Source organism: Cavia porcellus, unplaced genomic scaffold (assembly GCF_034190915.1).
Source record: "Cavia porcellus strain 051 isolate PalLab524CR breed Dunkin Hartley unplaced genomic scaffold, mCavPor4.1 scaffold_28, whole genome shotgun sequence".
NCBI lineage: Eukaryota > Metazoa > Chordata > Mammalia > Rodentia > Caviidae > Cavia > Cavia porcellus.
The window spans coordinates 40,979,247-41,005,651 of record NW_026947511.1 but is presented as its reverse complement, the minus strand read 5'-3'; the positions used below and the strand labels follow the sequence as shown (position 1 = coordinate 41,005,651).

Here is a 26,405-nt window from a genome sequence, read left to right as displayed (position 1 = left end):
AGAAGGAGCACCATAGAGCCCCTGCAGCTGACACCAGGCAGAGTGGGCACAGTCTCCTGAGGGTCCTGCAGAGCTGTGTGTGCAGGGTGGACGTTGTCACTGTTTTAGGCCACTAGGCAGCACTCCCAAACCTCCCTGTGTCCTCCGTTACCTGGCCTTCTCCTCAGCCTGCTGGCAGTGCTGTGCTGCCCCGTCCCTCCTGTGGCCTTCTCCTCTTACACTCCTGGCTTCCAGGTCTGCCACCCTGGCCGCACCAATGGCCCCTGTCCTCTGCTGGCCTCTCTTTCCATCAGTCTCTGAGAGCTCAGGGTCCCCACTTGTCCTGAGTCTTCCTGTCTACCTCGCTCTGTCCCTTACATCGCATTCACTGTCATGGCGATACAGGACACTGAGAGGCTGAGCAGTGCACCCCCAGGCTGGCCTGCTGCCCAGCACCCCCTGTGCCCAGCTGTGGAGTGACGAGGCCGAAGCCTAACTAGTCCACTTCCAAGGTCCTCCAGAAGGCTCTCCCAGGCCGCGGTGGGGTCACCATTTCTGTAACTGCTTAGGCTCCAGGTAGGGGTCAACCTTGACATCACTCTTCCCTCCACCTATTAGCACGCCACCCCGCCCTCCCTCCGCGCCACACTCAGAGCCCAGCTGCGGCTCATCAGCTGACTGTCACCACTCCGGCCCGCCGGCACTCTCTCTCTGACCGTTCAGCAGGTCCCCTGTGTCACTCTCCTCTCTTGCCCAGCTGCCAGAGCAGCAGGTTCTTAAATCAGATCTTGCTGCTGTGTTGCTCCAAACCTCTAGCTCCTTGTCTGTGCTGAGAATGGAATCCACCCACCTTCCTGGGCCTGCCACGCATGACATGATCCCAACCTTGCCCACTTCCGGCTTCACGGCCCCCGGGTCTCCTCTGTGGGCACCATGCTTGTTCTCAGAGTCTTGGCATCCATTACTCCTCCTGCTTGGACTGCCCTTCACCTCACACCCTCACTGGCTGCTTCCTCCTTGGTGCTCGCCTCTCCCCAAGGTAGACACTCTGACATCACCCAGTTTTGTTTTCTTTGTAGCGTCCCCCTCCATCGGGAACTACCTTATTTCCCCCTATTTGTTCTGTGTTCCACACTTATTTGCAGTCTCTGAGCACAGGAACTCCACCATGTCCACTACAGAAGCCCCAGCGCTGACATCAGGGCTTGGCATGACTGAGTCAGTGCTGACAGAGGGGCCACATCAGGCCTTGACTTTACAACACTGCCAGTCCCAGACGAGCAGGCATTTGTTGACGTGAGACAGCAGTGGGATTTCAGAACCAGAAGACCCCGTGGCCTTCCCGCGGCCCACTGCTGCTTTAGTCTTTCTCCTCCTCAGCCCCCCAAGATGATGCTGCCCACGAGCAGCCATGGCTGTCTGTGCCCAGCGTCCCGCTGCTCCACGGGAGGATACGGCTGTCCCTGGCCATGTCTTGCATTATTGATATTTCAGCACACTGAGGAGTGATTAAAGGACGGTACTTGTGCTCAGGAAATTCTATGGATGAAATGGAACTTGATTTAGCATCTGGCTGAGCAACTCAAAGGTCGGCTTTTCAAGGAGGTCAGTTGCCCGTGACCTGCCCTATACATATCGCTGAGCTATTGAGGTATAAATATATCGTTTTAAAGAGGATTAAGAACCCAGAGAGAGAAATAATAGCTTGGAGGGAATAACAATAGTAAGGATTTAACGAAGGCCGGGTTAGGAACTGAGAAGGGATTTGCAGGGAGCTCTGGGGCTGCAGGCGGTCACCCCCGGGCCTGGCTGCCGGGGCAGCATCTGCAAGTCCTGCTGCTCGCCACCCCCATGCCAGGCTCCGGGGACCCAGGAGGTTCTGCCTTGCTGAAGCCCACACTGCCGAGCCGCCCCTTAATCACTCAGGACTGCTGTCGTGGGGCCACTAGGGCACACACTGTGTTCTGCTTCCTGCAGTCCATCTCTCGTTCTCTGACAGTCCTCTGATCTTTTTACTTCTAAGTGTTAAAGGAAATGGAATAATTTGTTGAAGAAAAAGAGAAAATAAATCTGGCATTTGGGTTGGGGTATTGTTTTTAATACGTGGACATCTGAGTTCCTCTCAGCTCCCCAAATGGGTTCTGGGAATGTACCTGTCACTAACACTGAAAAGGTCCACAATTTCTCTTCTCCCTCCCCGCCCCTCCTTTTTCTCCTCTTTCTCCTCCTTCTCTGGCTTCAGCATCACCCTTAAGCTGAGAGGGTGACTGAGAGGGCAGATCACAGCTTTTACTCCTTGGCTTTCTCTCTTGGAAAGCAGATGGTTTTAGCGACACCACCAAGCTGATGGGGAGCGAGCTGGAAATCCATCCCCGTGACACTCAGCCTGCTGCATGCTCTCTGTAACGAGCAGCGCGTTTCCATCTGAGGAAGCCCCACGGCCACCCCGAGGTACTGGCTTGCGGGGTGAGACACAACCTGGGCTCCCTCTTCACCGGCTCCTCCACAGCACTGTCAGCCTGGCCCCGCTGCGTTAATGCTGTCAACTGTGAAGTATCTCTGCACGCCAGGTGCATCCTCACTGCTAGCATCCCAATCTTAGTACGCAGGCATTACTGGTACATTTTATGAATAACTAAGGCACTGACAGGGTTGGTATCTTGCCTGCACTTACAGCAGCTTGTGGGTCTGTTTCCCTCCAAAGCTCAGACTTGACTGTCTGCTCTGCTCCTGATTAATGGTGGAGTGAAACTAACTTAGTATCACGGAGGGAAGCAATGATCGCTGACATGTGATGTTGTTACGGGCCTGTGCTGGCTGCTTATGATTATTCCTTTATGTCTTTACTGCGACGTTTGTATTTTAAAGGATGAGAGGTTTAATCGGGCTCACACTTTCAGAGGATTCAGTCCATGCATGGCTGGCTCCGAGGCAGAAACAAGATGGTGGGAGGGCTGGAGGGAGGAGAGCTGCCCGCCTGTGGCAGCCAGGAAACATTCAGGAAGAGCACACCCTTCCGGGTGACACTCCCGAGGCCCCCAGTTCTGGCCAGGCCCCAGCTCCTGACACAGTAATCCACTCAACAATGGATTCTCCCCCAGGATGTAGCCCAGGCTGGCCTCAAACTTGCAGTGATCTCTTGCCTCAGCCTCCTGAGCACTGGGATTACAGAAGTGTGAGCCACACCCGGCAACCTTTTATTTTACAAAGGAGGAATAAGGAGCCAGAAAGGAGTGGGACCAAAACAACTGTGAACGTAGCACAGGCAGCAGCAGCTAGATTTGAGCTCCAAAGAGCCAGCCAGCCCCGCCCCAGGGCCCTGGAGGCTGAGCTCACAGCCCCTCCTGGGCGGGCTCCAGTCCCGGGGCAGCATGCTAAGTGGCCAAAAGAATGTGTCATTCTCTTTGAAATAACTGAAACTTGGCACTGAACCTCTTTGTCTTAGCAGAGATCTGCTGTGAGACCAGAAACTTCAGACAGCCCAGAACAACATTCTAGTTAATCTGAAGAAACACGCTTTGGGTGAGAGCAGCCCAAACACTGCTGCACCCCAGTGAAAACCTGTCCCCTTCCTCCCTGCCTTCTGTTCACCAGCTGCCAGATCCAGGTCTCTCACCTCCTCTCCTATTTTTGCTACTTAAAACCCTTCTTGGGGAAAAAAAGTTTAGTTTATGTGAAGAAGTTTCAGAATGCCAAGTCCTTTTGCCAAAGAAACATTGCTAGCTGTTGCTGTGTGTGGTTTGTGCATTTATCTTCAAACAAGGTTTCAACACACAGCCTGAAGCGTCAGGCTAAACAGCCTCCTGCGGTTACTCAGAGGACGGCTGAGAACGGAAGCAGCTGACAGGGCTCAGGAGAATCCCTGCAGTGGGAGACACGCGTCCGTCACATCACGTCACTTCCCTAGCTTAGCGGTAACCCAGGCTGGCCCTGAACCCGTGACCCTTGTCCCTCAGCCTCCAGGGAGCTGGAATTACAAGTGTGTGCCAGGATGCCTGGCCCACGATCTACACTTCCCGCTTTCCACGCGGATGTTTTTTTTTTTTTAAAAACAGGAACGTATCACACATTGTGTTTTGCTGGCACAGCCACCACTACGTGGCCTGTTTGCCTGACTGCTTCTTTGTCCCGAGGTTCACAGCTGGGATAAGCAAGCTTTACGCATCTGCAAATGACAGGGTGACACCTGCACTCAGGGGTGCACGAGGTGCAGGGCTGTAATTCTTACGCTAGTGAGTCATGTAAGTGTAGCGACAGAACCCGCGTGGACTCAGGACACTGACAGCTGGAGGGCTGGCACTGCAGCCCGGGGCGGAGATGGGAAGTCACCACTGCAGAGGTGGGAAGGTCACAGAAGACACTGACCGCGTTCTGCCGTGGGAAGAAAACGTATATTCCCCCGTGGCTGCCATGCCAGCTGCCCGGCCACGGCAGCCACCTCTCAGGGCTTTAGTCCCATGGAAAAGTAGGCAGCCCCCAACACCGCGGAACTGCCTACCAAAAGGGGTCTTCTTATCAGGTAGGGACCAGAGCCAGGGCTCAGTGCGAAGCTCCGGGATGAATGAAATGACACGGTCACTAATGTCTGTCTGTATCCTCCTCCTTGCCCGTCTTTCTCTTCTGTACTGGGGATTGAACCCCAACAGTGCTGACCTATATCCCCAGGCCTTTTCACTTTTACACTTTGAGGTAGGGTCCCATAACTTGCCCAGGCTGGCCTGGGACTTGTCATCCTCCTGCCTCAGCCTCTGGGTAGCTGAGAGTATAAGCATGGGCCCCTGTACCCAACAGTTAACAGTAGTAACTTTTTTGGTACCAGGATTCGAACTCACTTGCCAGGCAGGCGCTTTGCAGCAGAGATACACACATCTGTGGTGCAACTTTCTTTTTGAGACAGAGTTTCGCTGTGCAGCTCAGGCCGGCCTCAAACTTGCAGCAATTCTTCTGCCTCAGCCCCCCAGGTGGTGAGACTGCAGATGTGCATCGCCACACCTGGCCCAACAGTAGTAACTTATTTTTTATTTTTCTGGTACTGGGGATTGAACTTTCCACCTCATGCTTGCCACCGCTAAGCTAAATCCCCGGCCGGACAGTAGTAATTTGGTAAGAGCAGATATTACACCAGTGACCCTTGGAGGCAGTGCCGTGAGGGTCCGGGCTGTGAGAGCTCTGTGCGTGTCACAAACACAGCCATGTATAGCAGGGGCTCCCTTTCCAGAAACCAAAGGCCGAGCTCAGAAGCTGGCTGGTCATCGCCAGGGGCACGCCTGCCAGCTGCACTGAGGCCAGGGGCAAAGCCTGGACCAGGTGTTCTGCTAGGAGTTTAAAAGCCCCCTGAAAAATACTTCAAACCCTCATTTCTGAAGAATACACTGATAAAAACCAAATTGGTACGAATAACTGAATCACGGTGGGACAGACTATAAATTCAACTCTTTAGGCCTGAATGTTTAAGTGGTTTGCTCATGCTGTTCAAAGTCACGACACAAACAATGACACAGGTAGACAAACAGCATGATCCTCTTGCGACAGTTGCGTCTGTCACTGAAGCTCCAACGTTCTGCGCTCAGCTGCAGGGCCAGCGAACCCTGGGAGGATCAGCAAGGACTCGGTCCCTCTCCTGGGAACACAGTGGCGGCCGCGCTCCTCTCCCCACAGGAGTGAGGCCTCAGGACCTGCTCGCTTCTTCTGTCTCAGCTGCTGTGTGCCAGATGGGCTCCTTGATGTGCTCCGGTAGCTGTTTTAACTGGGTCTAGAAGAGGACAGGAAGCTGTCACACAGTGGGCCCACAGGGCTCTGACAGGAGCTGAACTCCGTCATCTGTCAACTCCTCTTCACCACTTACAGACGGGACGGAGCGAGGGACAGCCCAGGGCCACAGTGACAACCCTGTTCCTGGGAAGCTCTGGGTCCTCCTGTCATGGGACTCAGGCCGGGGCTGCAACAGCAGGACAGGGAGGAACCGCAGCGGGTGGAGACCCAAGTCATACCTTGGTTACTTCCATGGCGACCCCTTCGGGTAAGTTCCGCTGAATGTACTCCAAGTAGACTCGCGCCGTGCACCCGGTCAGGTGTTCCAACTGAAAGCCCAAGCGAAAACGGTCAGCAATCGTGTGTGTGTGTGTGTGTGTGTGTGTGTGTGTGTGCATGCGCGTGTGTGTGTCAGTGCTGGGACTGAAGCCAGGGCCTCTTGTGTGTGTGTGTCAGTGTTGGGACGGAAGCCAGGGCCTCTTGTGTGTGTGTGTGTGTGTGTGTGTGTGTGTGTGTGTGTGTGTGTGTGTCAGTGCTGGGAGTGAAGCCAGGGCCTCTTGTGTGTGTGTGTGTGCATGCACGTGCGTGTGTGTCAGTGCTGGGACTGAAGCCGGGGCCCCCTACACATCAAGCGCGCACTGTATCACTGAGCCGCACCCAGCCCTTATTTTACACTGGGACAGGATCTCGGTCAATCACACAGGGTGCCTTGAACTTGGAATCCTCCTGATTCAGCCTGCAGAGCAGCTGAGATTACAGGCAAGCCCCATGTGCCTGGCTTACAGCAGAAACCTTCAGCATTTTATTTCCGGTAACGTGGTGGGGCCTGATCTTCTCACACTCCATCTGAGTGCGCAGAGGGCCACTGGTGGGACCACGTGGGAAGTGTGACCTCGACGCTCCTTCCCAGCCGCCGAGAGCTGGACTCAGAGAAGGAACCCTGGTAGCAAGCACAACCCAAGCAGGACTCAGAAGAGTTCCCCAAACAACTCAAGACGACAGGAAGCAGGAAGGCAGATTTTATGGTAAAGTGAGTCTAAGAGTTTCGTACGCTTCATGGCAAAATGACTGACAGACATGGGTGGATGAAATTTTTGGGTTTCCTTTTTCAATAAAGTAGGCTGTTAAGAGGCATACATGTAATTTCTAAAAGACCTCATCTAATCCAAGTCCTTGTCCCCTGGCCCCTGTGGACACACGAGTGACTGATAACACGACAGTGGAACCCTACAACTGCAAAAGAACTTAACGGGACCTGCCCGGCATTTCTAGGGCACACACCCTAAGGATGGTGTTGTGCCTGCCTTCCTATCACCAGCTTCCGTAAATGTAAGACTCGCACGGCTTTCAGGAGTCACCTGCATCTCGGCCGGTGTTGGGGAAGGTCAGGACGGTGCTAGCACGGAGCCTGCGTGGTTCCGAAGCACCCGCGCAGCTGCCACACCCACCTCCAAGCATCTGTACAGCGTCCTCACTTCATACTGCACTCGGTGCTTCTTGAAAATATGCACGGATTTGAGAAGCGTAAACCGCTCTATCTTCCTTGGCGGCTCGTGTCTGAAACGAATGGACAAACAAGTTTAATCTGCTGCTGCTGAGACCTGAGTCACTGACAGGAAGGCTGATTCCAGCTTGGGAGGCCAGGCGCACAAATTACAGGCATTAGCTACCATTTAATGCCTTCATCAGTCAAGACCGTCACCTCTAACAAGCTGTTCAGCAGGCCAAAATAAACACCTCAACAGGGACAGGCGCCTCCTCCCACGGGCCCCAAACAAGCACTACAATGCATGTGAGGGAGCACATGGGCACATGCATGTGCACGCACGCACACGCACACTCGTGCTGCTGCTTTATCCTCTGAGACACACACAGTGTGCAGGTGGTAAGGGCACATCACACACAGCTGTAACGCCTGCCACGTAAGTGTTGTTTCAAGAAAATTTACAGATCGACAATCAGAAATCTGGTCTGCTCTGGAAAACACTGGATGCACTGGCCAAAGACTATCAGTCAAGAGTCCAGGGTGCCTGTGCCCCTGTTCGGCCACTGCCTCTTGGAGACTCAGACGTGTGGCTGCCCGTTCCTCCTCAGGACAGTGGAGTTTCCAAACACTTCTCTCACTGCCTGTCACCTTCCAATTCTAACGGACAGGCATGGACAGGCCTGTGCAGAGTAACACATGACCACAGGCAGCTCTACCATCCCGACTTCCAGTTCATGTCAGCAGCCTGGACCCAGCCAGGACAGGCGCCTGATTCCTGATGGGTCACTTGACAGCAGTCCCCCCGGTCCTGTGGGGGAAGGGACACTTACACCTTAACAGAGAGCCCGAGTTCTTTGGCGGCAAGCACGGCAAAATATTCGTAACTGTCCAGCACAGCCTTGTCGTGGGCTTTTACTAAAACCGACAGGCGTTTGTACAGTGTGTCCGGCTCATCAGAAACGGTTATCTAAAATCAAAAAGAAAAGTTCCAGTTTTGATTACTTTTATATTTGTAACTGGGAAATCCAGCACATAACCTTAACTGGCGAATCTCAGAGGAGCACAGGGCCTGTCCTGTCACCTGTGGACATGCGGGATGACTTGGACTCCAACAATCCGGAGCAGAGCCAGTGGACCTCCTTGGCAACCTACGGAGCTCTCAGTGAAGCCTTCCAGCTTAGTAACTGCCGGACCCCAGATCCACAGTGAGGGACGTCAGGGGCAGTTAGGGAAGGCAGCCTGGTCAGAAGACCCGGATGCGAATTCAATGCTCCGCACAGCCCTGGAGGCAACATACAAGTCCCAGACTATTGCTGCCTGAGCTCCTCATGGGAGGGCAGTGATACCTGTACTACAGGTCCCAGAGTCTCTGTGAGGAAAGAATACGCAATGACATTAAAGCACCTATAAACTGTTAAACCCTGTTGGATAAAGTATAATATCTTTTTTATTAGGTTTTATCTGTACGTTTTGCAGCCTAAATGCATGAATTACTAATATCTCACGAAAGTGACACTGACTGTACCCTAACTCCTCCCCCTCCTACCCTGACCCTAAAGACCTCAGGAATAATGGGTTTGACACTTCTGACTTCCCTCCAAGAGGCGAATTATCTTCATTTCATTCACTCATTAGACCTGGAGATTATATCACTAATCCAATGATTCAGGGTTAAATTACTCTGCCGTGAAAAGAGACTTACTTACTAACCAGGAAGCTGGGCCTCTACTCTCAATTACCGTTGTTGGGAAAACAGAACAGACTAATAGTCGATGTCAAAAGTTGGGCTGGACCAGGGAAAAGGAGCCCCCAAATGTGTGCTGCCTGAGCTCTGCATGATTTCATTATTTACTTATATTTCTTTGGGTGTTTGACACAGGGTCTTACTATATAGTGGCTCTGAAATCAGTACAGAGCCCAGGCTGCTCTCAAACTTCCGGCGATCCTCCTGCCTCAACCTCCCGAGGGCTGGGATCACAGGCCTTGGTCACCACACTCAGCTTGTTTTTATTTTTCATAGCAGTGGGGACAGAACCCAGAGCTTTGGACATGCCAAGCAAGAGCTGTACCACAGTGACATCCTGGACATCCTTATGGGACTGCCCAGGGTCTACTGTGGCCAGTGTGTCACCGGGCCTGTTCTGCTACCTCTTCTTGGGGCCCTGCGGGGTGGAGACCAGGGTTTTCGTGCACCTCTTGGAGACACACCCAGCGCTATTAGGGAGGGAAAGGCAGGGGCCTGCCCTGTGTGGAATACTGCTCCCTGTCAGTGTGTGCACAATGGACAAAGCTCTAGAAGGGCTCATACCTAGGGGGCAAAGGGGATTTTCCTGAAGGCCGGAAACAGGATTCAGGCTGATGGAATCAGGGCTTTCTAAGGTGGTTACACTGCCACCCCTGCTCTCCTGGGATTCGTGCAAATGCCTTTCTCACTGTGACAGTGCAGTAATAGGCAGGCCCGGGCTCAACACTTAAAATGAAAACAAGACATGCAGGCTGGTAGAAAAATATTTTTCCACAACACAACACCCAGCATTCCGCATTGTTAATCGTTACACCTTCTCAGTTACGCTGAGCTAAACGCAGGAGACTGCTCATTACTCTTGGGTAATTTATCCTTTAGGGCTCAGCTGGATGCCCAGACAACACCCAGACGCTCGGCCCACCAGACAATGTGCGTGCGGGGCATCTTCCGGCTTCCCAGGGAAACGTGTCCATCCTTCCAGGGCTGGGGAAGGAGCCCACGTGAAACAGTAACAAAAAGCGATTTCACTTCTGCAAGAAGTTAGGACCACGTACCGTAGGTTTGGCCACATCCTTCAGAACATCGACGTGTAGGCTTGAAAACTGAGCCCACTTCACATTGGTGCTGCTGTGTGGGAAGAAGAAAGCTAAGAAAGATGTGTGAGGCCACGTTCAGGCTCTGCTCAGCTTGGCCGCTTGCATACTTACAGGAGAGAGCCACCGCGCGCGGTTGTGCTGCTCTGAGAGCGGGGTGCAGACAGACTCCTCAAGCCCTTGAAAAGAGGAGGGAAGGGGACATGGATCCGAATTACAGTCAATTCCCAAACCACTCGGTTTCCACTGAAAATCAAAAGATTGTGATGCCGAGAATAAAGACTATCTGGTCCTTTTAGATGAAGACATTGAGAGAATTAAAAGAATCAGATTAGATTTCTTTAAAAAGGACAACAGTGGGCCGGAGATTTAGCTCAGTGGCACAAGTACCTGCCTGGCAAGGCCCTCTCAAAAAAGACAAAAAAAAAAAAAAAAAAATCAATAAAATGACAATAATAAACTTGGGAATGAAAGGCACTCCTAAAACACTAGAGAATTGCAATTCTCAAAAAGCTTTTTTTTGTCTTTTTGAGATGGGGTCTCACTGTGCAGTTCAGGCTGGCCTTGAGCTTACTTTGTAGCCCAGGCTGGTCTCGAACTCGCAACGATCCTCCTGCCTCAGCCTCCCGAGTGCTGGGATTACAGGTGTGCTCCACCACAACTGGCAAAGCTATGATTTAAATATGTGAACATCAAGAAAAAAAAAAATACCTCTGTGCAGATTAACTGTATTTCAATATAGTATTTACTCTGCCCAACTTTCCAGGACTTTCTCACTGAGCTACATCTCAACGTTTCTTGTTTATTATTTATTTTTAAATTTCGAGACAGGGTCTTGCTAAGTCACTGAGTTGTTCACATTGGGCTCTCACTTGTCATCTTCCTGCCTCAGCCTCCTAGAGTGCTAGGATTGCACCCCCAGCCCTGGCTACTTTGCCTGATAATTTTTAAGCAATTAAAATCATGCATCTTTACAACTTCATTTATTTTATTTTATTTTTTTGTCTTTTTCCTTTTTATTGGTATCAGGGATCGAACTCACGACTGCCTGCTTGCAAGGCAGGCGCTTATGCCCCTGAGCCAAATCCCCAGCCCACAACTTCATTTATTAAGTACAGGAATAAGCACACTTCTTTTTTTTTTTTTTTTTTTAAGACTAGTCAAGTGCAGTAGTGAGAAGGGGGGAAAGAGTAGAACAAGGAGTTCAATCTGTACTGACTGTGAACAATCAACTGAAATAACTCACTACCTTCGGACCAGCCATAAGCACACTTCTTTTGAAACTTTCATACATCTTTTCAAGCATATGTACTCATTGGCTTGGCTAATTAGCTTATAAATTAACTAAAATACAACACATTGGAATTTATACCCCTTGTGGATCATGCCACCTGCCAGGGCAACCCAGAATCGCTAAATCCTTTCTCACGAGCGTCCCCTGGTGGAACAAAACTTTTTTGTTTTGGGAAAGTTAAACAGTACTACTGTACATTCAATGTATGTAGTTATCAACCCGTTTTTCCTTTACCCTTTCCTGAGACTTAAAAGTGTAACTTGAGAAAGTGAAAGTATGACAGAATCCTTAAAGATACAATGAAGATGAAAGTAACAGGTTAGCACAAGTGAAGCTTAATTAAAATAACTGCTGGTCACCTAAATGTTTTAAGCCTGTTTTTTTTTTTTTTTTTTTTATTGATACCGGGGATCGAACTCATGACCACATACTTGCAAGGCAGGTGCTTATGCCATTGAGCTAAATCCCCAGCCCCAAGCCTGTTTTTATTTTACTGTCTTCTTCCTTTCTCTATGCCTGTTGGAGACAAAAAGTTTCATATTCTGCCTTGGCCCTGGATGAATAAAACAAAAGGAGGAAATCCGACACAATTCAAAGTAGCATGAGGTATCTGCTGTTCTACACAGAAGACTCCATGCCATTTATGCCAGTGACCCCACAATGCAGTTGGGAGGGGGGGGGACACAAATCTAAGGAATATGACACCTACCAGTCCTATCTTCCTCTATAAGTGTGTAATTTTAATAGATGCGTAAACTGTTATTACATCCACAAGTCAATCTTAAGGTATTCTTAAAATTTTTTTTCTCTCCTTTCAATTTTTTGAAGGTGTGTGTATGCATAAGGGAAGTTTGTGTAGGTAAGTCTGCTTTAGTTAAGATTTTCAACTTCATTTGGTTTTCCTTAAGAACAATGGTTCTCAAAGTGTGGCCTGAGGGTCTCCGAGACACTTCTGGTGGGCTGAGATATGAGATATGAAATATGAAAATCCGGGGGCTGGAGGTTTAGCTCAGCGGCATAAGTGCCTGCCTTGCAAGCAGGCAGTCGTGAGTTCAATCCCCGGTACCGATAAAAAGAAAAAAGACAAAAAAAAAAAAAAAAAAAAAGAAATACGAAAATCGACCTGTCTTCTATCAAGCCAGATTTTAAATTTGCAAAAGTGTAAACCATTGCTACTCACTATATTAGCATTTGCTTTTTTAAAAAATGTAGTTATTTTCCATAAAATGCTAATTCCATTAACCATGTAACAAACTTATTAGTACTTGTCTGTTTTGAGACAGGGGTCTCTCCATGAAGCCCAGGCTGGCCTCGAACTCAGGGAAATCCTCCTGCCTCAGCTTCTTGAGTGCAGAGATTACTGGCTTTACACGAGTATTTTTACGATTCTCAGTTCTGTTTTCAGAAAACTAAACATAAGACCCTCGTGTCCTATCGGAGTTCAAGGCAGCCTGGGGGATGCCGAGTCTATTCTGCGGGAAGAACCTGAGATCTGGGAACAGTTTAGCACCCGATTTTCGCGAGAATCCAGTCTTCTCTGAGCCTCGGGGTTTCGGTTTTGTTTTGCAAAGGTGAAAGGAGGGGCCTGGGAACGTCTGATGCTAAGAGACCGTGCTCACTGATCTTCCCAGCTCTGACATCAATTCTTATTCCCGCCTTCGTCCCGATTTGCTCACTCTCGTGTAATGCAACGAGAGAATCTGAGATAAAACCAGCCCGCTTCGTCCTACGATCGGCCCAAGGTGAGCAATAAATATCAGGAAGGCTCCTGATGGGCGGAACAGTAGTGGCATGAGACTCGGTCACAATTGTGCCGGTTCACTTGCTCCTTACCTGCCACAGGTTCCCCCTCATTGCCCCAAGCGCACTCCGCGCCGCCATCTTGCCGCCCAACCTATCAGGATCGCTTCCGGGTCACGGTGCCTTGGTCGACCATAGAGTTCAACGAAAGAGAGAGTGTATGCTCGTTTTCCGGCTCCGGAAGAACCATAGAGATGTGATTCCTTGGTTTTTGTGGAGGTGCAATGGGGGTTCACCTAATTGAACGCTTCAGCTAATATTTAATAGTTACTAAGTCTTTTGCTTGTTCCTAAAAAACATAGTGCTTTATTTGTATCTACGGAGCCATCCGTGGTTTGGTTTTGTTGGTAAATAAAACATATGCTTGGAAAAAAATTACCACCAATACTGCATCCAAATCTTAACCCTTTATCTTCTCCGAGTCGTCTTTTAGTGGTGATAAATTTACTCCCCCCCCCCATCGATCGGAGCCCTGGTGTTCCAGCTAACTTGAACACCATTGTCCTTCTGATCTGAAAATAGTTCATTTCCTTGTGTTACTGCAGTGTTTTTTTTTTTTTTTTTTTTTTGGGTCTTTTTCGTTTTTACCGGTACCGGGGATCGAACTCACGACTGCCTGCTTGCAAGGCAGGTGCTTTTGCCGCTGAGCTAAATCCCCAGTCCCCGTTACTGCAGTGTTTGAGAGTCTACAATAACTGCCTTTACCTACTGGGACAACCCCATGACAGTCCAGTTGCTAATTTTCGCCGTAGTTTAATTCCAAGTGAAAAATCTTTTTGCTGTCATAAAAATATCTCTTGTTTGTGCAAATTTCTGTCTCTCTTTCTTTCTCAGTATTTGGGATTGAACCTTAAAGCCATTTCTTAATTTTTATTATTTTTGAGACAGGGTCTTCTTAATCACTAAATGGCGCTGGCTGGGCTCAATTTTCAGTCGTCCTGCCTCAGCTGCAGAGAGTGTTGGGATTGCAGATGTGTACCCCGATGCCCATCTCAGTTTTCTCGTACATCAAATAGAAATGATAATATAGATCCTGCCTCAAGTAGTTGGCTGTGAGGATCCTGGAGGAAATGAGATGGTGGTATAGGGCATTGTTTAGGACCATACCAGAAGCATAAGTAAGCGTCACCCACTATCTGTAACGCGGGGCTTCTACCTCCGCCGGTTTACAAGGTTGTAGGGAAGGTTAAAAGGAAAAAGATCAGGTAGTTTATTCGAATGCCTTGTAGATATAAATAAAGTACCGAGTAAGTTGCTGTTCTTCCCCACAAGTTCTACCCTGTGTTGCAGAGAAGAGAGCCAAGAAGGGGCTGGGATGATTTGTTAAATACATTGGGAAAATCCTGGAGCACAAGTCGGTTTTCCTGTCCCCAATCTGGCCTCTCTGTACCAGGACGCAGTACAAGTGGAGCCTCGGCCCACACACCCAGTGCGTGCCATGGTTCTTGTGTGTGACCTCTGCTGGACATGGCTGTGGCCGCTTTGGCAGGTGGGCCCTCCCCAGAATGAAGCTCTCTCTAAGTTGTGACACTCAAGGTGACCTCTCTGTCAGTGGGTTTTCAAGGTCATAAGGTGAGTTGGTCACAGCTGAGCCAATAACCATCTTCCAGATCCCACTTCAGGGTCCTTTCACCCCTGCAGGGGGCTGCTCCTGGTTCTCTGATGAGGACCAGCTCTAAGAATCTTGGATGAGAGGAGATACCCTCTCCTTAGGAGCACAGACTGACTGACAGATGGTACAAGAAAGTCTTCAGATTAGACACCTGGGCGCCTGGAAGTTGACTTGTATCGTACAACACTGGCTAAATGCATACCGCTACTAAAAGAATCCTTACTGTATTTGATTTAGGACCATCTAAAATAGATGATTAACCAGGTGTGGTGGCGCACACCTGAATCCCAGCAGTAGGGAGGGTGAGGCCAGCCTGGGCTATATAGGGAATTCAAGGCCAACTTCAACTATATAGCAAGACCCTGTCTGAGAAAGACCAAACAAACAAAAACCCTGAAGAACAAACTACTAAAATAGATGGTTAAAAGCAAAGTTTTAAACAAACAGAACCTAGATTAAGATCTTGTACAGGAGTATCCTCCTTAGGGCAGAAAACTCTGTGTAAAATCCAGAGTTTCATATTTCTTTTACAGTTCACTGTTGACTATTTAAAAAAGTAAAGCACAGGAAAATCTGGAAATTCAGACTGACAACCTACCTACACCAGGCGGAACACACAATGTAGACAGCTTCCTTAAGACCCCTCTTAGAGTGAGAGAGGGGTGTGAGTGGCGTGGTGTACGGGGCTGTCTTTAAACAGCTCACCTTCCACATAAGGGCAAGGAGCGTGTCCAGGCTTCTGGGGTGTGTGTCGGGGGCAATTTAATGAGATTTAAGTTTGATTAAGCAAACCTCCTGTTGTGTACAGGAATCGATACCAGGCAAATGGGCCTTGATCCAGCACCAGGATGTCAGTTCAGTGGCTAGAAAAAAAGGAATATTTAAACCAGGCGAAACTCAAAATTAAGATTTTATTTTTCAGAGCAGCTGATGCAATATTGAATCAGGTTTTCACAAATAAATATGACAGTGTGTATTTGGTTACATTTCTCTCTGAAGAATGCCCCGCCTATAGGAACTGTAATCAATTTCTGAGAAGCCGTATAACTGGAACCTAACTAAAATTCTGATTTCCTTCTTGAAAAAAGTATTATGATAATTTTTAAACATCCTTAACATCCAGGATGGGAAACAATCTAGAATGCCCCAGTTTTTCTTTTTTTGTTCTTTAAGGAATGCGCCTTTTTAGGACAAGTCTATAAAACATCTTTATTTATTTGTTACATATGGTGTTTAAATATAACTTTGCTTTCAAGCCTCAAACTTTTTCAAACCCCTTGTAAAATAAGACTTTTGGTTCACCTTAACAAAAACTGACCTAGGAAGAAACATTTTTAGCAAAATGTTATTATAAAATTCACTAGAAAATACTTTTTTTTTTGCCAAAATGTTACATAAAATCCTTATTAAAAATACACACATTACAAAAGAAAAATTATGAATATGCTATACATAGTGCTTTGATATGGACCAAGGGACCTGCATTCCAGGAAAATACAGTTAAGCACACTAGATATTATGATGTCAACTTACATAATAGTGCAAACCTGAATAAATTACATCCCAATATGGAAGGCATGCGAATCATCTGCTGAGAATAGAACATAACGAAGCCAGAACAGGAAGGAATCACAACCGCTATTTAAAAATGTTTTCCTTTTTATTACATTAATTTTTTTCAAAAATACTTTTCTTTACAATAGAACTCCTAGAAAATATTTACAACCTTCCTCTAATAAAATATAACAGCAGTTAAATATATTTGAAAATAAGATGGGTTTTTCCATAAAATATATCTGTTAACTTTTTTATGTACAAGCTTTCTCGAAGAGGTCTAAATTCACGAATGAAAAACCATCTGATCGTAAACAGTAACCATGGTGAAGACGTGGACAGTCAGGAAGGGAAGTTCTGCGGGGCGGACTGTGGGGAGAGCTTTGCAACACAACACAGACATGCAGGCAGAATTGCTTCGGGAACAGCAAGTGCAACGTATCGTGGGAAGTCAATTTTTAAAGTTGATAGTTGAGAAATACTAATTCAGGTAATTCGAACTGTCTCATTATGGAGGAGTTCTTTGGTTATTTCAAGTAGAGAGCCTTACACTATACTGCATGGAAAATTAAAATCAAACTGAGAATCTTATTTTTGCTGTGACAACTCAACGTATCTCTAATGCTTACAACTGGAAGAACTGGCCAAATTTCCCAATGAGAGGAAATGTGCTTTCTCAGCATTTGCTGGGCATCTGCTGCTGTGCCAGTCGTCAGGACTCGGCCTCAGACACCGCAGGGAGGAGGCTGGTCAGCAGCCACTGACCTGGCAGCTGGAAAGGTTCTGGGATAGTTTTGCCAGAAGCTGGCGCAGGGCGCCCGGGTAGTTCCTAACCAAAAACTTGAAAACAAGACAGAGCAACCCGTTGAAATGGCAGCAAATTACTATTTTTTTCCTAGAGGGAAGATGAAAGAAATCCCCAAGACAACTTCTCGGATAACAAAAGAACGGAAATGGAGTGAATCTATCTTTCTGTTGTCTGTGGCTTCCCTGAGATTCAGGAACCACTGCCTGGGGGCTGCATGCTAAATGCTCTTGCAGAGCTGAATTAAAGGATGTCCAGGTCCTACCTTTGCCTCTGCCGAGAGTCTAAGGTTGTCATTGTGCCAGCCCAGTGACCCAGGGTGACAGCACCACTGCCATGGGGCCAGGAACAAGTCTACTTCAGGAGCACAGCGCCTGCGAGCAGGGGCTACGCAGCATTAACACTGACAGGGAGCCAACAGCGGGGGCCTCTCTGCGTGGGGCTGTGCCCAGGCTGACTTGCACCCACAGTGGGACAGGCGGGTGGGACCCAGGTCAGAAGCCCGGGCAATGACGGTTTAGAAGGATGACAGGTTTATTGCCTTCAAGTACCAACAGCGGCCCTGCTGCGGAGGCAGGGGGTGGCAGAGCAGTTGTGTAGCTTAGCAGCTGAGCAAAGTCTAGAAATGCTTTGGCAAGTGACTGGGAGAGAATACATTCATGGTTTGAATGCAAGATAGTAGCTAACGTGTATCTGAAACCACTTCTGTCGGCCTCAATGCAATTTCCCTTGTATTTGCCGTCCTTGTGTCCTAGTTTTAAAACTCTCATCCTTCATGGCTGGCCTCTAGATAAACGTCACTCTAGGGGTGAACGACAGCCAAGTCCAGCGAAGGAGGGTTCAGAGGACATCCAAGTGGCACAAAGTAATCTTAGATCTCCACCGGGCAGAACAAAGGAACAGGCTCTTCTGAGCTATTCTGTTGGGAAAAGGAACAGTGCCTGGTGGGTCAGAACAGAAAAAACTTAACTCCAGGTGGAGAAGCTGACCCTGGGCCCCAGCATGAAGAAGGTGCCTGCCTCACGTATACACACGGACACACTCTCTCCCAGCAAGCTTTGCGATGGAAGGCAACCAGGACGGTTGACATCTGAGAGCAACTTGGAACATGAATATCAGGGTCACTCCCCAGGGGGAATGACAATTGTTTCATGAGGGCGTAGCCCAGATGAAACACCTCTTAAAGACAGTTGTGCCAATTACTCATTCCCCCCAAGCCCCAACAAAAACAATTTAAGAAACTAAAAGGAGAAGAAACTGGATTTTTTTCCTAAACCTGAATAAAATGACCACTTTTTAAACAGGTAGTTTAAAAGGGTTTACAAAACAAATGGGCAGTCCAGGTTTCCTGATTCGTGAGGAGGGAGGCTGTGAGTTCTAGCCACCGTCGTCTGGAAGCAGCCACGAGGCGTTAGAGTTCCGTGTCACCGTGAAGTAAGACCGAGTCCTGGTCGTCCAAGAGCAGATTGGTGTCCACGACCTCGGCCTCTTCCATGACGCCTCCTAACTGCTGGACCACATCGTCGTCCAGGATGTCCACGTCCTTGATGGGTTTGATCAAGCCGAGCTGGCCCAGGGGCAGCAGCCTCTGCGGCCCTGCTGGCTCCGTAGTCCTCTCAATGGTGGCCGCCATTTCCACCGCGAAGGCTGCCTTCTGGGCCTTCTGCCTCTGCTGCTCCTCCTGCTGCCTGTGGGTCTTCATGTGCGCATTTCGGCTCTTGATCTTGAAGAAGACCCTAAAAAGGAAGAAAGCAGCAAGTGATGGAGTCCCTGAAAATCCTAGTGTCCTACAGGGCAGGGGGTGCAGGCTGGATGGTAGTTTGGGATGTCTAACAGAATCCCAGGACCACCTCCTGCTGTGACCTGTCACCTCTTCTAAGCATTACGAAGAAGAGGGGTGGGGACCCTGGGACTGGTGTGGCAATGGCAGAGTCCCTCTCAAAGGCCTTCTTGTCCCTCTGGAGTCTGGAGCTCTCCATCTTCCTCCTCCTCCAGCCCCCGCCCTCTGCCCACCTTCCCCATCTGCTCTCCACCGGAGCATCCCCAGAAATGCTAAGAACTCTGATAGGCCGTGTATGCAGCAAGCCAGCCGCGCCCTGGCCCTAGCCCTGTTCCTCTGTGGAGGGTGCAGGAGGATGTGCCTGCACACACTGTGGCGTCCCCTTTTCTCCCAGCTTGTCAGCCTCTTTTTCCCTCCACTTCAATCCCAGAACCCTCCTTGAGGTCACTGATAATCTTACATGGCCAACGCCAACGGTCACTCTCTGTTTTTCTTTTTTGTGGTGTTAGGGATTGACTTACATCCCCATTTTAAAGTTCTGAGACAGGGTCAGGGCTCACTAAATCTCTAAGGTGCTCAGGCTGGATTTAGACATTCGATCCTCCTGTCTCAGCTTCCCAGAGTACTGCAAAAGCAGGTGTGCAAGGCTGTGGCCTGCTCCTGTCTCTTGTCTTTATTGGGCTGGACTCCTGAGCTGCACCCACCCTTCTTGTTGCAGAAGGCAGCTTGCTGTGAGCCATAATATTATCATAGTTTCCTTCTCTGGGCCTCAGAATGGAAGTAGGTCTTAGCTCTGCGTGGGCATACCCTCACGAAGGATGTCTGCCAATGTCGGGGGACAGTTTTGGTGGTCTCGGCTGAGTGAGGGAGATGTCCTTCTGATACTAAGTGGGGTCAGGGATGCTGTTATATGCCCCACTTACAGTACGGTTCCTCTTCCCCAGACTAGGAATTATTAAGCCTAAAATGTAACAGTGCTGAGATTAAACAATGCTGGGAAAAAAGATGCCATATTTTGGGGGTTTTTTTGATCAGGTTCCTGTAAACTTTGGTTTGTGGATCAAATCTAGACTTTTTTTTGTACTGGGAATCAAACTTGGGGTCTTACGCTTGCCAGGCAGGCGCTTACGTGGCTAAGCTACATCCCCAGCCCCTCTCGCCCGTTCTTTGTGAAGAAAACGCTACTGGGACACGGTCCTATCTGTCTCTTTGCACACTGTGACAGCCACTTCTGCACTACAGTGTGGGATGAGTAGTTCAGACAGAGGCAGCAGGCCCACCACGCTTCTCATATTTACTCTCTGGCTATTTTCAGAACTAGTCTGCCCAGATGTGAGACTGAGACTGTACTTAAGGGAGGAGGTGTTTGCATAAATATTCCACATTGACTTCCTAGCTCAGAAAGAAAAACAGAATGAACAAACTGAAAAAATATCAAGACCTGATTTCTAAGGCCCAGGTCAACAGGGGTGATGAACTGCTTATGTAATAAATGTACCAGCAGCCGCAGGAGACACTCTGTGAACACCTGCTGGGTGTTAGAACCACGTACAGCGTTCTACTTTACCTTGGATACTAACGGAACTTCTGGTAGAAAAAGAACCCAAGCAGCATAAAAATAAAAATAAAAAAAATACTACACACATACTTCTCAACTCATGCTTTCCTCTCAGTATGAAATACAGGCTGAGGCTCCCTTACCGAAGTGCCTCAGATTTCAGAATATTTGCACGTATATAACAGGTACCTCGAGGCTGGCACCCAGGCCTAAACATGACATTCATCTGATTCATATAACTTTATATAAGGCAATTTTATGTGATAGCTCTCTTTATTTATTTATTTATTTTGGTCTTTCTCGTTTTTTATCGGTACCAGGGATCGAACTCACGACTGCCTGCTTGTAAGGCAGGTGCTTACGCCGCTGAGCTAAATCCCCAGCCCCCCTCTTTTTTAATTTTTATTTATTTATTTATTTTTATTTTTTTGGTACCAGGGATCAAACTCATGACTGTGTACTTGCAAGGCAGGTGCTTATGCCGCTGAGCTAAATCCCCACCCCCTTGTGATAGCTCATAATAATTTTGCCCACGAGGCAAAGTTTTAGGGAGTGGATTTTCCACTTGTGGCACTGTGTTGATGCGCCAGGAGTTTCCAATTTTGGAGCATTTCAGGTTTCAGAGTTTCAAGTGCCTGACCTGTTCGCACTTGTGTAAAAATATCTTCTGTCCCCACCTGGTGGAATAAACTTGTAGCCTGCGTGACCTGAAGGGGAAGGCACCTGCCCTGCTCCTCCGGGACAGCAGGTGGGAGGGAGTGTGGCTGCATTGCTGCCGCTAGTAAAACGGCCTAGAGCAAGCAGTGCCCCTTCCTTCCATGCTTCCCCAACAGGTAGTGGGGGGTGACGTCAAGATGCTGTGGTGTCCAGGCTCTGAGTGACTGCGGGGCACAGAGTGGGAGACTTACACTAATCTCTCTATCCCTGCGCTCAAGAAGGGAGGACAGCTCTGGGCCTGAGGCACCCACTGCAGGGGCCACCTCTGACCTGCATTAGGGAACTGCAGCGGCTGTTGTCAAGTGGTCCAGTCGAGTCCCTAAGGATGTGGAGGCACAGCTCTCACACCTTCCGGGGGGAAGGCCTGGGCCTCCCCCGATAACGGTCTTGTACATCTGAAGCACTGAGGTTATGGGAGCAAAGGTCCCACAGGGGGGCCCATGGGATCTGAGGGCCTCCAGGGCAGGCGACCCAGAGAGGGAAATGGAATTCTCTCCTGGAAGCCAGGCATCGCACCACCCCTATCTCCTTCCTAAAGTGAGTAAACCAAGCAAACTGAGAGGACAGGGCAACAGGAACCAAAGCTGGGTTTAAAACTCCTTTCCACTGGCAGTGTGCCCAGGGGCAAGGCACTTCACCTGACTTTATGTCTTTCCTTTTCTTTCTTTTTTTTTTGAGTTGAAATGAGCCTTTCATCCTTTAACTTTTTTTTAAATTTTATTTTTTATCTTTCCTTTCCTTCAGCACTTGGACACTGGGAATTGAACCCAGGTCCGTCACACTGAGCCGCCTCCAAGCCTTTTCTTGTTTTCATTTGAGACAGGGTTTCTCTAAGTTGCCCAGGTTGAGCATTTCAGAGCGCTGGGATCTCAGATGTGCACCACCACCTGGCTCCTCGCTCTTTTTTGTAAGCCGGCAGACACCACATGGGAGTTTCTGTGTGAGGATCAATGCGTTCACGCACACACAGCAGCAGCACAGGGAGTGCTCAGGAACTTGGACTGCTATTACTGCCACCTGTCGCCAGCGCCCTCCCTATTTAACCCTGACTTAAGAGGGCAGGGAGACCTCACGAGTGCACCCTACCAGCCGGCTGACACAGGAGAGGGTAAAATAGGCACGGGGCTTTCTCAAAGCAAACCCTGAGAGGGTTATGATACAGAGGGTCTGTGGCTCTGTCTTAAGGCCACCGCAGAGTGCAGTGGCTGATTAGTGCTCTCTGCAGGACGCAGGGCTGAGCAGCGAGGCTGGGTGCCCAGCTTAAGTGTCTCTGCTCCAGAGCACTCCTGGTCAGGGCTCTAGGGCCACCTGACATCACTCAGGAAGGACACAGAGTGACACCAGTGTCCCATTCTGAGGCGTAGGGCAGTGCCCTTCCAGACCCCAAGGACACCAGGAAGGGGAGCCTGGGAGCTGGAGTCCTCCTCTAGCTCCCCAGCCCCAGCAGAGGCCCAGGCCCTGAGCTTGCACCCTGGCCCTGGCGCGCGTCACCTACTTGCCACATTCCTTGCAGGGGAAGATGGTGGTGGGGTCTGTCTCGCCGCTGGTGGTGCTGTGGGAGGGTGAGCTCTTCACTGAGCAGTACCCACTCTGGGCGCCGCTGGGCTTCTGCTTCCCAGAGGGGACGTTTCCGCGGGTTTTGGCCACCTGGTTGGTGCCACCGTGGATGCGGGCGTGGCCGTTCAGTGCCTGTCGGGAGCTGAACACCTGGGGGAGAAAGGGAGTGACATGACATCTACAGTCCTGAAAAGGAAATTAGGGTTATTAGTCACTTGGTTGTGAAACAGGGACATATACAACAGTGTAAACACGGGCACGGTTTTATCAAAGCGACTCTGGCAGGTACCACAGAGGGTGAAGATTAAATACGCAACCTTCCATCTTGTCCTTTAGTTTGTTTTATGAGACAGGGTCTCATGATGTAGTTCAGGGCGGCCTTGAACTCACGGTGATCCTCCTGTCTCAGCCTCCCAAGCGCTGGGATTACAGGTGTGCGCCACCACACCCAGCTCTGCCTTGCCATTTGAAGTCAGCAGACAAGGCGTCCAGTGCCTGCTTTCCTGTGCCTAAGGGGGAGGCTGTTAGCTACTTCCCCCACTGTTTGCCATCTGCACAGTAAGAGGGGATGGACTAGCTTTCAAAACGCCTGTTTTTTTTTCCTGTATCTTTGCCAACACAGCACCCCTCTGGGGGCAGGCACACACACACTGCATCCCACCCAGCCTTCCTTTCCTTTCCCCTCCCTGCCCTCATCTCCTCATTCCCAGATCCCCCTCTATCTCCTTGTTCCCACCATTTTGCTCTTTAAGTCATTCATATTTTAGGGTTCTCATGTAACAGAAACGATGTGATATTTAACCATCTATGCGTGGCACAGCTCATCTTAGCATTGTGGGCAAGGTGCACTCATTTTCCAATGAATGACTGAAGTTTGTCCGTCTTTACGTCACAGTAGGAGCCCAATACGTGACATTTTCTTTCTCTATTCTCCTGTGAATGGGCACATAGGACACTTCCAAAGTTTAGCTATTGCCAACTGTTATGCTGTAAACGCTGCTGTGCATCGATCACTGTATCGAAGTTTGTTTAAAGCTGCAAACCCATTCCTTCCCTCCCTGCCTGTGACTTTAGTAACAAATTCGGTCTAGTCAGAACTCAGGTCACAAGCAGAGGTTCCCCAGCTGAAAAGGAGGCCAAGTGCAGCAAGGAGCACGGACTACATGCTCTGAGGTAGGCTGCATGCTACGGACTCTATCATGGCCCACTGTTTTTACCCTGTCTTTCTTTCCTTTTTGTGGAACCCACAGCTTCCTGCACGCTGGGGAAGTGCTTACTACTCAACTATACCGATAGCCCAGCAGCCCACTGTTAAGGTAGCGCTCAGGACCCCCATATTGTATTTTTAGTACTGGGACTCGAACTCAGGACACTGTGCTTGCCAGGCAGGCATCTGTGCTGCTGAGCTCAATCCCCAGCCCTTCCCACATTTTAATAAAGTGGTAAAAGGGGAAGGGCCTGGGCAGGGTTTTGAAGACCGCCACACAGTACCATCTCCAGCCTCAGCACTTGGTGCTGGGCCGTTCTCTGTAGTGGGGATTGTCATGTGTGCTGCAGGGTGTCTGACACTGTCTCCGACCTCTGCCTACCAGATGGCACCTCTGCAGCCCTCCCAACAATGTCTCCACACACTGCCAAATGCTCTTGGGAGAACAAAGCTCTCTAGGTCAGAACCACTGCACTTCACACCCCGGATCCCCAGAGCAACCAGCTCCTTAACCTTGTAGGCCGAGGGGCTGGCCCACAAACTGCCAGGCTGGAAAGGTGCTCTGTGCTCAGCTCATAAGCTGTCTCTTGTTTTACAGAGAAAAAAATTCTATCATTAATTTAGCAACCATCAACTTCAATGTTACATGAGAAACAAAACACATGATTTCTTTCTTTCCTTTTTTTTTTTTTTTGGTACCGGGAATTGAACTCAGGACCTTGTGCTTGCCAGGCAGGTGCTGTGCCACTGAGCTAAATTCCTAGCCCCAGCATGATTTTAAAAGTCTTTAAAACTGATCTACTTCTCTGAGCATTTCTGATTGGGCAAGGTAAAAGGTAATTTTCTGCCCAGCAAAAAAATTTAGTATATGTTACAACTGTGTATTGGGAAAGCATTCAGTTTCTGAACAAATTTACCACGAAATGTTGTCATTTAAAGTCACATTTTAAGCTAGGCATGGCGGCACATGCCTGTAATCCCAGTACTCGGTAGGCCAAGGCAGGAGGCTCATTGCAAATTCGAGACCAGCTTGGGCTACAAAGTGAGCCCAAGGCCAGCCTGAACTACATAGTGAGACCTTGTCTCAAAAAGACAAAAAGAAAGTCACATCTTAATCATCCCTAACGTGCCCTATGCAAGATGGCACTACAGAGTGAAGGGCCAGGCCACTAAACACCCGGGATGGAAACCAGCTAGAGACTACTTAGATTCTCTTCAGAGGTGACACATCTTTATACAAAGGTACACGTCTTTTTTTTGCCGTTTTCAATTTTTTCTTAAATGTATATAAAGAGAATTTCTGCTTTAAGATATAAATATTTGCTTTTCCATTTTTTCAATATTAGACTAAGCCCAAGGGCTTCGAACTGAGAGGCATGTGCCACCACACCTGGCAAGGATATGGATATTTTACAGATGCTTGCTGTCTTCATCTGTGTGACAGGGTCAATAAGCAGCATTCAACACACGCCACATTATACAAGCAAAGACAAGAGAGGCGCTTGAGGAAGCGGGGCCTCCTGCGAGAACAGTAGCACCCCATTAGGGAGTGCTGGAGAGTTTGTCTATGCAGATGTGCCCAGCTTTAAGAAACCAATCCAGATTAGCAGGCAAGAGGGGGTGTCCTGGGAGCCCAGTGGAAGCCACTTTGATCACATTCTGTACCATGTACAGGCCCTGAGCCTTTGGAAGGCTCCCTCCAGGGCTGACGGGTTCTCTCAGGCTACCGACATGTTCGGTTTCCTTAGTACATCTTTTCAGCCCACAGAGGACAAACTTGAGTTAACCTTTGTAACAACTTTCTCAAATTTCAAATCAGTGACATCTGAGTTAGTCACACTTTTATGCAAAACTTTCCAGGCAGGCAAACTTCAGGCAGTGGGGTGGGGGTCTCATGATGCTCCTGTCTCTGGGCTCCCTGGGTGCATTTTAACACACGTCCACAGGGTGTGACCTTGGGGGACGCCCAGCCAGGTGTGCAATATAGAGCCATCAGTGCTGACGTGCATCCTTTCAGAAATGCGTCATCGCTCGCAAATGCGTCATCGCTTGCAGCTTGGCACATGTGCATAGCCCTCACTCATCCCTGAGCCCCGGAAGACACACACACACTTACAGCCCCACAGTTGGGCATTTCACAGACGAAGGCGCCCGAGGGCTGGCCAGGGGCCTGCAGGGATAGCCCCTCGGTGGGAGCCGCGAGAGGCACTGGCGGAGGCTCCGGGGACTTCTGTACTTCACTCTCCTCTTCTTTTGTGGATTTCCTATCTTCTTCCGGGTCCTCCTCTTCCTCCTCAAACTCTTCTTCCTCTTCACTTGTCTAATGTTAATAAAAGCAAGAATGGGGAAATCCCCAGAGAGCATTTTTAGTGGAGACAAAACTCTTCAGCTCCTAGAACTGAGAGTGGTGCTGTGTCACTTTCTTTCTGCCTAAGAACTCCTGGCAGCCTGCAGGGCTCAGTTTCTT

The 26,405-nt window shown here is 49.1% G+C and overlaps 2 protein-coding genes and 1 long non-coding RNA gene across 24 annotated transcripts in view; 1 reads left to right on the top strand and 2 right to left on the bottom strand.

Annotated features, from left to right (window-relative positions):
• Window positions 1-388: 388 nt before the first annotated feature.
• Window positions 389-2,079, top strand: LOC134473686 (uncharacterized). Its single transcript, XR_010044067.1, has 2 exons — window positions 389-555; window positions 1,125-2,079. It is a non-coding gene; the product is annotated as an uncharacterized LOC134473686 (long non-coding RNA).
• A 3,323-nt stretch (window positions 2,080-5,402) lies between these two features.
• On the bottom strand, window positions 5,403-13,293 carry Mrps10 (mitochondrial ribosomal protein S10). 2 transcript variants are annotated; one of them, XM_003473863.5, is made up of 7 exons: window positions 13,182-13,293; window positions 10,169-10,233; window positions 10,016-10,088; window positions 8,047-8,183; window positions 7,179-7,287; window positions 5,970-6,059; window positions 5,403-5,731 (listed from the first exon to the last, which is right to left on the bottom strand). In XM_003473863.5, the coding sequence occupies exons 1-7, from the start codon at window positions 13,227-13,229 to the stop codon at window positions 5,648-5,650; spliced, it is 606 nt and encodes a 201-aa protein (XP_003473911.1). In that variant the 5' UTR covers window positions 13,230-13,293; the 3' UTR covers window positions 5,403-5,647. The 2 variants fall into 2 exon arrangements, with proteins under 2 accessions (XP_003473911.1, XP_023422479.1); XM_023566711.2 differs by having other exon boundaries at window positions 10,016-10,085.
• Window positions 13,294-15,652: 2,359 nt separating this feature from the next.
• Trerf1 (transcriptional regulating factor 1) overlaps window positions 15,653-26,405 on the bottom strand; it is a 183,690-nt gene continuing 172,937 nt past the window's right edge. For 18 of the 21 annotated variants that reach the window (XM_063238853.1, XM_063238861.1, XM_063238863.1 and 15 more), the window contains 3 exons: window positions 26,055-26,258; window positions 22,670-22,917; window positions 15,653-18,855 (listed from right to left, as the gene is read on the bottom strand). In XM_063238853.1, coding sequence (XP_063094923.1) covers window positions 18,531-18,855; window positions 22,670-22,917; window positions 26,055-26,258 — 777 coding nt within the window. In that variant the 3' untranslated portion in view covers window positions 15,653-18,530. The remainder of the gene's footprint in view (window positions 18,856-22,669; window positions 22,918-26,054; window positions 26,259-26,405) is intronic. The other 3 variants (XM_063238865.1, XM_063238867.1, XM_063238870.1) reach the window with 2 other exon arrangements.